This window comes from Ammospiza nelsoni, chromosome 5 (genome assembly GCF_027579445.1).
Source record: "Ammospiza nelsoni isolate bAmmNel1 chromosome 5, bAmmNel1.pri, whole genome shotgun sequence".
Lineage (NCBI taxonomy): Eukaryota > Metazoa > Chordata > Aves > Passeriformes > Passerellidae > Ammospiza > Ammospiza nelsoni.
This window is the reverse complement of record NC_080637.1, coordinates 20,124,262-20,137,565: the sequence shown is the minus strand read 5'-3', so window position 1 is coordinate 20,137,565 and position 13,304 is coordinate 20,124,262. Positions and strand designations below refer to the sequence as shown.

The 13,304-nt window shown below is 42.3% G+C and overlaps 1 protein-coding gene across 1 annotated transcript in view; it reads left to right on the top strand.

Annotated features, from left to right (window-relative positions):
* Window positions 1-7,256: 7,256 nt before the first annotated feature.
* Window positions 7,257-13,304, top strand: part of MAPK12 (mitogen-activated protein kinase 12) — a 32,434-nt gene continuing 26,386 nt past the window's right edge. Inside the window, exons 1-2 of the mRNA XM_059471955.1 lie at window positions 7,257-7,372; window positions 8,092-8,221. Coding sequence (XP_059327938.1) covers window positions 7,257-7,372; window positions 8,092-8,221 — 246 coding nt within the window. The remainder of the gene's footprint in view (window positions 7,373-8,091; window positions 8,222-13,304) is intronic.

Sequence of the window (13,304 nt, the reverse complement as noted above, 5' to 3'; positions counted from 1 at the left end):
AAAGGCTTTTTCTTAATAAACAGATTTAAAAACAAAAACTCAAGTCCAAGAACTTTGCTTTTTTCAAAAGTAGAAATAGACATTCCATCCAGAAAATATGTTTCTAATTTATGGACTAAGCGATAGACTGTTTTGGCAATGTTGACCAGTTATCCAACACTTGCAACCAATGAAATGCAGCCACTTGTATTCAGCTTCCCCCAAGGCATGTTAATCTGAGAGTAAATGCCTGCATGAATTTCTTGTGACTCTGTTGAAGTGCTGTCAGCCATTGTTACTTTGGCTTCCTGTGAAGCTGGATGAGGATTGTAATGATCATGCAATGACTGAATTTCATGCTGACTAAAATAGGTGAAAAAGTTCTAAATCTTTAAACTATTTGTCTAACTACATAATGAAAATATTCACTCAGTCATATCTTAAACATTTTTTTAATTTGTTTGTTTGCCAGTTAAAAGTAACTTAGTGCTTTATTTTCTCTGAAGTCTGATATTGAGTTTACAAGCCTATTTGGTTGCTCCATTTCAGTTGGAAGGGCAAAGATGAAGTAAAGAGATTTCACAAGAACTTTTTGTGTCCGACAATAATTAATTTATTATGGGGTTTGTCCCTTCATTGTTAAATCTGGTTTCCTGGCTCTGAGGGTGGCTGTTGTAAAATGCTTCAAAGGATGGGTAAAACTGGTTGCCATAGCTCTGCCACTTGAGGTAGAAAGAAAGTTTTATGTTGCTTCCAAAATTTCTTCTGGCAACTCTGAATCTTCCTCTGAATATTTTCTTTGGCATTCAGAGATGCAGGTTTTTTTCTAGGAGATAAATTATGTAGGAAGAACATGGTCATGGCCGCATTTAAAGTAATCGAAGGTGACAGTAATGGGCAACAATAGATCAGCCCTTTTTAATGAATTACCATCAAAACCTGTAAATCATCTCATTTTAATGTCAAGAAAAACAGTAGGGAGACAGACATCTTTTTCCTAGATGTGCAAAATGAAGGTAATTATTTAGACCTCAAAAACCAATAATTAAAGTATTTTTCTAGAGTAGGTAACCAGCTCCCTTGTGGCAATCCAACATGAGACTATAATTTGATAACTTTATCAGTTTACAACAGCAGGAGAAGGTAATTGGAAAGCCAGTACCCCAATGGGACAGAAAGGTGGGAGCCTTAGCACTAACAATGCTTATCATTTGAACACAGATGGAAGAAAACATTTATCTACCAACTCAAACAGGCAGATGGAGATAAATATAGAGGAGTGAGGGCTTTGTCAGGCTTGGTGAGGCAGATGGCTTAAAAGTAAATTTCAAAAAGTAAATATAAAGCTTTTATAAAAAAGTATTTGCTAAAAATGTCATTAATGAAGGCATTCATTACATGGCCCAAATGTTATTTGCAAACTTGTAGTGGTTTCTGCTTAAACAGCAGGGGTTTCATCTCCTGAGAGCACTGTTACTTTCAGTAGCACATTTGTGCCTTTGCAGGTGCCCTATACATTGCATTTGTGCTTCAGGAGAGCAGGGTAGGTTTTAGCCTACACTAAATCAGGGTACTCTCATCCCTGGCCACCTGCAAAGCACAGAGGGGATGGAGGAGCAGGGCTGGGCTTTGCTCATGGAGGAGGCAGCTCAGGCTTCCAGTGGGCAGGACACAGCTGGTCAATTACCGACATGGTTAGCAATTTACTTTTAATCTGACTTTATTTAATTTCAGCTTTCAGTCACAAGAGCTTGTTATCCGTCCACCTAGTGAATTGAAATCACTTCCAGTATTTATTATCTCACTCTAATCAGGGTTAGTGCAACCCCAAGTCTAGTAATTTTATCATCACTGGCAGCAAACGTTCTTGCAAAAGGAAAATCTTTTGCATGCATCTCAGTCTTTTGACATGCCTAAGTATACACAACACTTTTAGAATCTGCAGCTTTATTTTTTAAGCTCTTTACCTCATCAGCACTGAAACCCAGCAACAGGAAATTGATATGACACAGCCAAAGCAGACAGGAATAAAAAACTTTTAATCTACAATGGACCAACGGAAAGAAAAAACAAGGATAGTTTAGAGGAAAAGCACTGTTTTAGAAGATATCATGTGCCATACCCTGAAGATACAAAGTGGCTACTTGAGTCTGAAATAGCAGGGTTACTAATAAGTTCAAAAATTTATGGGGGGGGGGGGAATAAGAAATTAGGCAATCAATACTGATATATTAAAATAAATACATCATTATCAATCATTACAATAGAGTCATTATTTAGACAGCTTTGTTGCAGAATTCCAGGTTGTGCTCTTGGTGGTTTTTTTGATATGGTATACCAGATGAAAGCAAGAGGGAAGGAAGGTCAGTGTGCTGCAGGATCTGAAACAGCGAGCTCACCCTAAGGGTCAGGAGGGGAACAGCCCTCTCAAGGACAAAATGTTGGCAGCAAAAGAAACTTTGACAGAGGTTGGAAGCAGTCAATACAAAAGTTACTTCCTTCCTTTTTTCCTGTCACATGTGCTCCTGGATCATAGCAAGAAAACAGACCTCCACTTTCCCCACTCCTGGGACCTGGTCAAAGGTGAATGTGTCCAAAACATACTGTACAGAACTGCCAGCACAAATTACTTAAGTGTCCTTTGCTACATCTGTAAATTACTGACTTGGCCCAAGAATCCCTGACAGATGAGCAGTGGTAAAGATTTAGCTCTTATGAAAAGAGAATTTCACTGTAAATGGAGTAAACTATGTCTTTTGTTAGCAGCAGAAAGGAATTCAACCTCAACAAGATCAGTCTCCTTAGGAAATAACAGCAACACTTCACTTTGCTTTAAAAGCAGCTGGTTTTTTGTCACACATTGCTGCTACTGCTGCTAGTATTTATGGATGCAAACTGGTTCTTAGAAATCAGCACATTTGCACAAGTGAGAGTACCAAGTGTCATTAATTTATGAGTCTGGGTAAGGGGTTTTAAGGCACTCGTACCAAGAGATTTAGAAAGCTACATTCGTGTGGCTGCCATTGCCCTTCTTTCTGCTATAAAATAAAATATTGAACTGATTCACCTAAAAGGGTCTACATTTTCACTACAAGGAGGAAATATATTGTGAGTTTTCTGTGTGAACACTGATCTCCAACAATCTGACACTTAATCCATTAGACCAGAAATTTCAACATAATGAGCGAAACTCTTCAATTAGGCTTCCATCTTGCAGACACACAAATGCTTCATTTTGCACTCCCATAGTCCCCCAGCTCCAATTATTGTCACATATTAAGATGTGTACCATAGCACAGAGGTTTTAGCCAGTCCTTTTAGGTTCCAATTTAATCACAAGTAATAGTGAACACAGTAGTAATACTGAATCACAGCTGCAGTTCTGAGACAACTATACACTAAATCTGCCATAACTGGCAGCCTCCACTGAGCAATACTTTGTTCCTTATAGAGTAATGTCCTGTGGATTAACACCCAGATAATATATGCCTATTTTACATTAGACCCTGATTGCTCTAATCAAGAACCATAGTTAAATTACATTCTGTGCAAAAATTACATACAGTACTCCTGTTCTGCCCAGCTCTCTCATTAGGTGGTGGTGGAAACAAAGAAAACTAAGGCAGCACTGAGAAGGATGGGTAAGATGGGGGAAAGAATGCCATGATGGTTTGGGTGATTTAACAGGAGATGTGCAAAACTATGCAGTGACAAATGAGTAAAGCTATCCATCAGTGATATCCATTAATGCTCTTTTCATATGATTTTTGCATTGAGGTTGGGAAACTCTTGAAGAATTGTTGTTTTGCTCTGTAGACTATAGCATCTCATATTGCAACAATCTGTGATAGTTTAAAAATTAAACTCCTTCAGTCTCTTGTAGGAGAGGATCTTTTGGTGGATTCTGAGGAAAGTTAGGAGAGTGTTAAAAGTAGTTGATTTATACATAGGTGTCTGCTACTCTCTACAACTGGCCTCTCTTCCTCCACCAACCTCCAGCAAGCAGGGATAATGGAGTACTACACAGTTACTTAGTAAGTTCTCACTTGACCTCTTGAAAAAAATGTAATGTATAGTTTGAATTATTTTTTAATATAATAAAGCACTTAGGTGTGTATATTTATTTATTCCTTTCTGCTGATGGCTTAATGACCTTGCACCATGGCAAGGCCCCCCAGGAGGGCTACATGTCACAGAAACTAGAACTGAAACACCCTGCTCATTGGGCAGAGAGACAAAATCAGAAAAGTTGGAAAATAGTTGGCAGTGACTCCACTGGGGAAGGGTGGGGACAAAATAGCACAAGAGTATTTTCCAATTAACACTGAGATTTTTTTTAATTACTATTTTTTAAGCTGTACTTCTTGTTGTAAAAAATAGAATTAACTTACTTCCTCCATGGCAACAGGTCCAAGTAAGGCACAGAGTATTTTTTGAAGGTGGACATATAGAAAGCTTCTTAAAAAATAATATCCTAGGAATCAGCTTTTGACAATTCAGCAAGATTTTATGTTTATTGACATTTCAGATATGTTTTACACAGCCAAATTATTCATATGTGAATTAGTGTTTCAAGAATAAAATGATCATATGAAAGACATATAAACAGGCAGAAAGGTGGGAAGACGTTTGATTCTTCAAAGGACTTTGTATGATCTCCTTTCCAGCACAATATCAGTGCCTGGACTAGAGATCACTGCCAGTCCCCTCTCCAGTTCAGCTCCTGACAGGGCTGTGTCATTTTGTCATCTCCAAGGGGCAGCTTGTGGTGAGCAGCTTTGCCATCAAACTCTCTCACCAGACTTCAGACATGTAGGATTTCTCAGGAAAACATGGTTAGATTTCTCACTGCTTGCTTGTACAGCTTCTGTTCCAGAACCAAAGCTTCTCTTCCAGGCTGGAGGGAAATTGAGGTCTCAGTTATCAGAGGGATTAGAAAGAGTACTGAAAGAATACTGTACCCATCTCATCTACCTCATATGCTTTGCAGCTGATGGCAACCATCCAGCACATCAAAAGTTGGCTCTTAAAAAAAAAAAACCACCACATTCTGATACCTCTTAAATCTTCCGTTTATGTGATGAGCATTAGAAAAGTGCAATTTTTGCACCATTAATGCATTTATTATTTTTTGTTAATGATATGTGAAGAAGATCCCTTTTTCTATTAACTTTACAATAAATGTATGCCAGAAGCAGAAATATCTGATAGCACTCTTTTTAAAATCCATCCTATCAAGTACATGTTGCCCAGAATAAGATAGGGCCGTAGCATCTATCAGTCAGTCCCCTGACAACAAACTGTCTTTGGGAAAACATCACCATGTATCCAGCTGAGCCTAGCAGGATGCAGAGACTCTGCAGTTTGTGACATTGCTGTAAGATCTACCAGCTGTGGATGGACCCAAGTTTCTTGACTCATTCCCTTCATAGACATTTTGAATGGTTTATTAGACAAAGTTATGACAGTGCTGATTTCCTAGTCTTTTCAGTAAGTTTACCAGGTCACCACGTTTATGTATGACCAGCTGGTCTTATATTTGACCTACACAGCTGTTTCATCCATCTATAGCAAAATATGCCTAGATACTTACTGGAGGAAAAACATGGGAAAACCAGGAGCAGATAACTCTGTCAATTTAAAATGTTTTTTTAAAGTTGCTCTGTAATATTCTCAGCTTGTGCACAAGAGTGAACTTCTCTTGATGCTAAATTAGTACTTTTATCTACTGTATCAAAATAATTTAATTTCTGCCTTGATAAAAAGCAAGCAGTAAAAAAGTATCACTTTGTCACAACTGGATAAAGGAAAAGTAAGTGAAGGATAACAAGCAGAACTTATCCTCTCTATACTAGAAACATATATAATGGTAATTAAAAGTAATTTAACTAATGGATTAGCTCAAAATGAGAGAAAGCTGTTGTATCTTTCACCTTACCTGTACCATGTATCACACCGCCAACATCTGAATGGCAGAGATCATAGAAGGGATGTCAGAAATTAAAAAATAATCTCCTGGGGCAGTGGATTCTTAAAAGTAAACATCTGCTATTAATCTGACACTTCTCACAAGCCTCATGTTAACTGCTAAATGGCAGAAGGTTGCTCTGCATTCTCACTAAACCAGAGATTGGAACAGGTCAGTGGAGAGCAGAGCTGAACACAGGGCTGGCAGCTGGAAGGTTGTGCTGTTCTGTACCCCAAGAGGAGCAAGGGCAGAGTGGCTCGTCCACATTTGGTAGTCCAGCACCAAAAGGGCTGGGCCCGTGGCAACTACCAAAATGGCATTGGGAGCCATGAAACTTGTCCAGATTGCTCCTTTAGAGCTAAACCACAAACTGAACTCTAGTGACAGCAAATCTGAGTTATCTAACCACAGCAACATTGCTCAGGGGTGAAGTCAAACTAAACAAAGGTTGTGCCAGACCCTGAAGGACAAGAATTTTAATTATATTCATACAGAGAACACATAACACATATTTTAAACCAGGTTTTTGCCTTACACGTGTTGCTGGCCCAGGCCTATTTACTACATAGCTACTGAGAAGGTTGCTCTTGTCCGTACTCCAGCACTGCAGTAATTTCAAGCCGCTGCTGCAACAGTTCCATTCCACTTCAGCCATGCACAAGATACTTGCTCTGAGCACCTGAACCAAGTATGGGCTGGTTTTTATTTAACTCTATGAAATATTGTTGTAACTTGTGGTCTGACCCTGGAACGACCTGTTCATCACAGGGCACAGGCCATACAAAAGCTCACGTTTGGACTCCCAGCTCTGCCAGCGGCAGCCTCTCGTACTTTTTAACACGTCGATGCAGCAGCCGAAGGCACCTCACCGGAACCTGAGCACAAACGCCAAACGGGCCCCGCGTGAGGGGGGGCCATGGCGGAGAAGAGCCGGCCGGAGGGGTTTGGTCCGCACTGCAAGGGCTCGCTCGGACAGCGAGAGCCCCGGCACCTGCCTCCCTGGCCTCGCTCCGCCGCTGCCGCCGGGACACCGCGCCCTTCGCGCCCAGACTCGGCGGAGCGCAGCCCCAGGCTCCAGGGCTGGGGGTCACGCAGGGCGCTGCCGGGCCGGTGCGGATCCCGGTGCCGGTCCCCGGGGTGAGCGCTGCCGGCGGGCGGTGCTGCCGGCGGGGCTGCGCGGGGCGGGCGCGGGCGGCGCCGCTCGCTGAGGCCCGGCCCCTCAGCGCAGCCCGGCTCGGCGGCGCCGGCCGCTCCCGCTCCCCCGGCCCGGGCTCTTTGTCGGCGCGAGCCGGCGGGGGTCGGCAGCGCCATGTCCTCCCCCAAGAATGGCTTCTACCGGCAGGAGATCACCAAGACCCTCTGGGAAGTGCGGGACCGCTACCGGGACCTGCAGCCGGTGGGGTCCGGCGCCTACGGAGCCGTGTGGTGAGCGGAGCGGTGGGGGCGAGGGGGGCGGCGGCCTCTGTCCCGGCCCGGGGGATGCTGCCGGGGCCGGCCCTCTCGCGCGCTGCTCCCTGCCAACTTTTCCCGGTTGTTGTCCGGACCCGGGCTGGCCCCGCCCGGTGCCGCCGGCCCCGTGGGTGCAGAGGGGCGGCGGCCCCGCTGTTCACCTGGCCGCCCCGAGCCGGGCTCTTCGCCAGGAGGAGCCGACCCGGGCGTCTTCCGTGCCTGGAGCGAGCAGAGCCCGCAGCGCTGCCCCAGCCCTGCCCGGGGGCGCTGCCCCAGCCCTGCCCCAGCGCTGCCCGCCGCTGCCGAGCCCGGCCCGCGGCACCCCGGAGCGGCAGCGTCCCTGCAGCCCGGGGTGTTTTAGCGCTTGGGGCGGGCCCCTCGGTTTGGCTCTGCGTTGGTGATGGGCTTTGGTGTTTAGTGGGATTTTTTGTCTTATTTTTAGTTTGGGGATTTTTTTTTCCCACTCCGCAGATGTTCCTTTTTAAAGCTTTTGATAACTGTCTACATTTCATTACAGAGCCTGGCAGGCTTTTAAAGGAACGAAGTGAGATGGCTGCTGGCAGAGATGCTGTGGGGCGGTGTCTCCCCCCGAGGGCCCGGCAGCGTGGGGCAGGATGCAGCCGCTGGCCGGGTTTGCTGGGCTTTGCAGACTTGCTTCGGTCCTTACTCACCAAACTCTTTCTTTTCCCTTAAAGCTCAGCCGTCGATGGAAGAAGTGGTACCAAAGTGGCCATTAAGAAATTGTACCGCCCGTTTCAGTCTGAACTCTTTGCCAAACGAGCTTACCGAGAGCTGCGTCTCCTGAAACACATGAAGCATGAAAACGTGAGTTGAGTCATTAGCTCAAAACTACAGCTTAGGCACTCTAAATCAAAGAAAATATGTACATTTGGACAAGGCACATGTGTAGCTGAATGGAATTCTGAAATCTTTCAGCCTGTTTTTTTGTCTGCCTGTCCTACAAACATCAGTTCACACAAACTAGAATATCCTGTGGGAAACACCACTTAATTTCCACGTAGGAAAAATTGGGTGGGGAAGGTTAGGACCACAGTGCAATTTGCTCAGTGCTAGTGAGAGGGATTAAAAGCCAGAAATTAAGGTCTCCATTACTACCTTCCTGTGAGTTGCAGGAGAACACAGAGCACAGGTCTGTGGGTCTTAAATACCAGCATCTTTTTTTCTTTTCTTTCTTTTTTTTTTTTTGTTCCCCTGAGCTTGCTTGAAGATGCACACATGAATATCTTTTAGAAGAGGTTAGCATTTTTCTCCTTTTTTATTGTTAATTTTAACCTTTCAGGCTGATATAAATGGGAAACAGGAAAAGTCCACAAATGACTAAACAAATTGCTTTACGGTGAAGCAGAGAATAGGTAATAGAACTCTGCAGATAATTCCCATGTAATGTGAAAGAACAGCTGTAGAAAGAAGTGCTGAAAGTGTGGTTGAGAGAAAGATTCATGGTCCCAGTACTGCTTAGGAATTTAGGAAAAAAAATAAAGAAGTTTGTGCAAAAACAGTTGTTATGGAGTCTCAAAGCATTTCACAAAAAACTGAGACATCAAAAGTGAGGATGAGAGAAAGTGGTAATAACAATAACTAGTCATTGCCATTTAACATTATAATACTAATATTGTGAGTACCAACTAGGTTTGTTTGAAGAATAATTTGCGGGCTGTCCTGACAGTCCAGAAAGAAAAAGAGCTTTTTGTAGGCTTAAGAAACTGTCTACTTGTTTTAGTCTGATTACTTCAAAGTAACTGCCTCATAACCACTGCTGCATATGTTTAAGAGTTAATGTTTGCAGGAAACTTCTGTGTATGGGCTTAAATACTCTCAGCGTTTTCTTTACTGAACATTTGGGAGCAGAGCAGCCTGTGCAGTTGCCAAGCTCCTAACTGTGTCCAGAATTTTGAGATTATTTTTCTTCCATTTCCCAGAATAATCTGTTGGGTAGCATTTTCCACTCTTAGCAGGTTTTATGCAGTGTATGCCCTTTGGAATAATACTCTAGAACTCCACTGTGGGCTCAATTGGTAATTAAAGAGTCCAGAAGAAAATGGTCACTGGGGAACCTGAGCACAATCTGTACAAGTTACAAATCAATATATATGAAGGAAGAGAATGATTTACAATCATAGGAAACAGTTTGGGCCACAGAAAGAAGCGGTTTATGTACTAAGGAGAAGTTTTAACATGAATTGTTAAAATCATCTATTCATTAGAGAACAAAGACTGAGTAAATGATGCTGCAGGGGTTGGAAGCAGAAACTGACTGTTCCACCCATCTGTGATGAGACTGACATGGCAGTGCAGCCATGAAGACAATTCCTATCTGCCACCCCAGCCTCACTCCCTTTTGTCAGTCACGTTGGCCATGGTGAATTAGAAGCAGCAGCAATGCCTCTTAGGATTTTCAGTTCCTCAGCTGATCTCAAGGGTAATCCTTCAGCTGCTTCACCCATCCAGAATTAAATCAGAATGGCAATATTGCTCCTATCATGATTTTCAGCCTGACCCCTTGGACCCATAACCATTCTGTCAAAGAGCTTTTTTTTGCATATTTCATAGAAACATAGAACCACAGAATGGAAAGGATATGAAAAGGATATGAACCACACATTGAAAAGGATATGAAAAATCATGTAGTTCCAACCCTTCTGCTGTGGGCAGGGACACCTTTCACTCAACCAGGTTGCTCAAAACCCCATCCAATCTGATCTTGAACACTTCCAGGGATGGGATGTCCACAACTTCTCTGGGCAACCTGTTCCAGAGTCTCACCACCCTCTCAGGAAATACTTTCTTCTGTTTATTTGATAGTTAAAATTGCATCCAATTCACTCTTCTTACCTGATTTTATTTCAAAATTACTTCTGTGACCACAAGGAATTTGATGTTGGCTTTTATGGAAAGTGTGATGTTTTACTTGTTTCACTATAATTACCTCTCAATGGACCATCTCTGCCCCTCGTAGCCTTCAGGGAATTCTTGTGTTAAGCATGCAGCAATACATTATCACAGTTTATTTAACCTTATGCTGTATTCAGAATAATGGAAGAAGTTGTAATGGTCTGACACATTGTGTTAAAAATAACAGCTCTGATCTTCCATTAAGATAGCAGAAGATCCCATTAAACCTGTGTTTCGTGGATATAATTCATCAGCGTGTCAGTGAAGAAAAATGGAGTAAAACTACTGCTAAATACCCTAGATGACCTCCATTATATCCTGTTTGAGAAATATGCTCATATTTTTTATGCAGAATGGTTGTAGGATTACCAGAAGTCCTGCAAAAGCAAAGGCAGGAGTAATTATACCAAATTTTATTGGATTTGTATTTTCTTTGTAGGGATGCTAAGTCACAGGTCAATTTGCTTGTCTGTTTAGGCATTTTCAGGAGGAGCTGGCTGGTTGCACCATCTTTCATTAGACCTTTGTTCTCCCTAAAGTCTCTCAAGTAAAGCTCAAGTAAATGTAGTGAGGCATATTTCTGTGTAGACCATGTAGTGAGGAATGTTCCTGTGTAAACCACGCAGACTTGATCACGTGGGGCTTCTCATCAGCCCTTTGCAAACAAATCCAAAGGAGGGTTGAGGGCCAAGGGACAGGTACTCACATGTGTGTGACAGGTAAATCAGTCTTTAATGATGCTGGTATGCTTTTTTCCTTTTTTTTTTTTTTTTTTTTTTTGGGTAGGCCTTTTAATTTGAGAGGGCACAGGATGTTTCCCAAACTTCATAAGCTGTTTCTACTACTAAAGAAGCAGTCTAACACAGATCAATTCCTTAGACAATGCCAAAAAGAAAAGTTTGTTTCCAGTGGGATAAGCTGCTGGATCACTCTGTAGCTGTATAAATAGCTGGCATGTGGAAGGGCATGGTATGGAAATGAGGAATAACCACAGCTAAGGCAGAATGAAGAAAGCTCTTCTTGGGGCTGTTTTTCTTCTTCATTTAATCATGTTGGTTTGTAGTATTCCTCCCCATACAGCCTTACCAGCTCTTGATTACTTCTTTCACATCTGCTGAATCTTGTACAGAGGAACAGTCTTTTTATCTTTAGGAACTATTTTTCAGTAGTGCTGCTTCTGTTCTGTGTTTCTGTCCATTTTGAATTCATTTGAATAGGACCTTTAAAATTTACCTATTACGGCTCTGGCTTGAAACCAAAAGCAGTGAAAATATGGCTAGTGTGCTAACTTTGATCCTGGCTTTAGCTCTCAAACATTTGCATAGCTCTGTATTTGTGTATTCTTCTGCAGTTAATGGAGATGTCTGTGTATGCAGAGTGAAACCCAGACAAGTAAGTGGAGGTGCAGAACCTTTAGTTTCTTTTGGCAAATAACTTGGTTTTTCTTACACATTTGGATTGTGATACCTTGATACTGCTTTTGTTGAAACAAGTGCACAGTTGTTTGCAGGTCTCCAGCCCTGGTGCTCTCCTCACCTCCAGGTTGTTAAGAGAAATTTTCAAGCAGGAGTATAGAATAGCTGGCAAGAGGAGATGGCACTGGACAGAGGAAGAGAAGAGCAATGGCTTATGCTGGTGGCTTGTGTCAGAGCAGAGTGTGGATTTTATCAAAGTGTGGCATTTGTGCATGTGTGTATACCTGTGTGTACATGTATTCACCCACATTGAATTCTGACACAGTACTACCAGTTAGTCTGAATGTGTTTCTGGAGTAACATTTCTGACAAATGCTCATTAAACATTTCTTGGGTCAGTTAATATTCTACAGATGTTTTCCCTTCCTGGAAACTCTGTATGTAAGAGACCAGTGCAGTATTTGTTTAAAGGTACTCTATATTATGCTCTCATTCATTGCTCAGGGTGGAAATTATTCTCTGGTGTATTCCTACATCTGAAGACCAGTGTGTGTTTTGCATTATGAGAAGCATGTAGCTTTTTTCCCCCTTTGGAAGGAATTGGATATCCAACAGACACCAAATTATCTGTCTCTCTACAATTACATTTCTGAGGATGATCCACTTTTAGGTTGGCTGCTTTTTAATTCTGTTTTCTTTTTTATTTAAAACAAAATGATGGGCTTTTTATTTTCACCTACAGAGTGCCAACCAGGGAAGGAATTTGTTCCAGAGAAAATAGTTAGTCATGCTGTGTTCTTGCCTGAGAAAAATCTTAAATCTGTCACCTTTTGCAGTTCATCTAGCTTGACATGAGCAGTGGAAAGCAGCAGCATCTGCAGTGTACAAAATCAGACCAACAAGGGAGTTGAGATGAGTGATGCCTTAATGGATGAGAGTGTGCTCACTGTGTTAGAAGAGGTTTCCTGCAGCAAGTCCTGCAGGACTGCACCAGCTAAAAACTCACATTCTTTGGGTACATATATGCCAGTAAAGTGCATATATTTCCTATCTGGAAATGGCAAATCTCCTTATTGGTCCTTATGAAAGCAAAAACACAGTTACAACTGGACAATTCATTGCTATCAAAAATTTGTAAGGGAGAAATGCTCCTGTCTGCCTTTCTGCAGACTGAAAGGTTAGCACATCTAGGAGCTAGATGTGGACACTGGGCACTAACAGGACACTGAATTAATTTTATTTTGATACTCCAAAGTCAATAAGTCAGCATAGGGATCTCTGTTGTCTTTCTGCCTATTTTCCTAACTTGACTAATAGTTGCTTTATGTAGGCTGGGCTTCAGCTGATAGCCATTTATTCACACCCAGCCTTGGGTTCTGGTAAAGCAGGCTGATGAGCTTATTCCATGAAATTAAAATAAGAAAAGCTGCACTGAAACCCAAACTTTCTCTTTTGATTGCCATCCAGTCTAGAGATGAAGGTGAGTCTGTCTGCAGGATTTGAATCTGTCCAGTGTTACATATGAATCCTTTGAAGGAAGAGTGTGGTGATGCTCATGGATATGGCTTGAGTGCCAATGT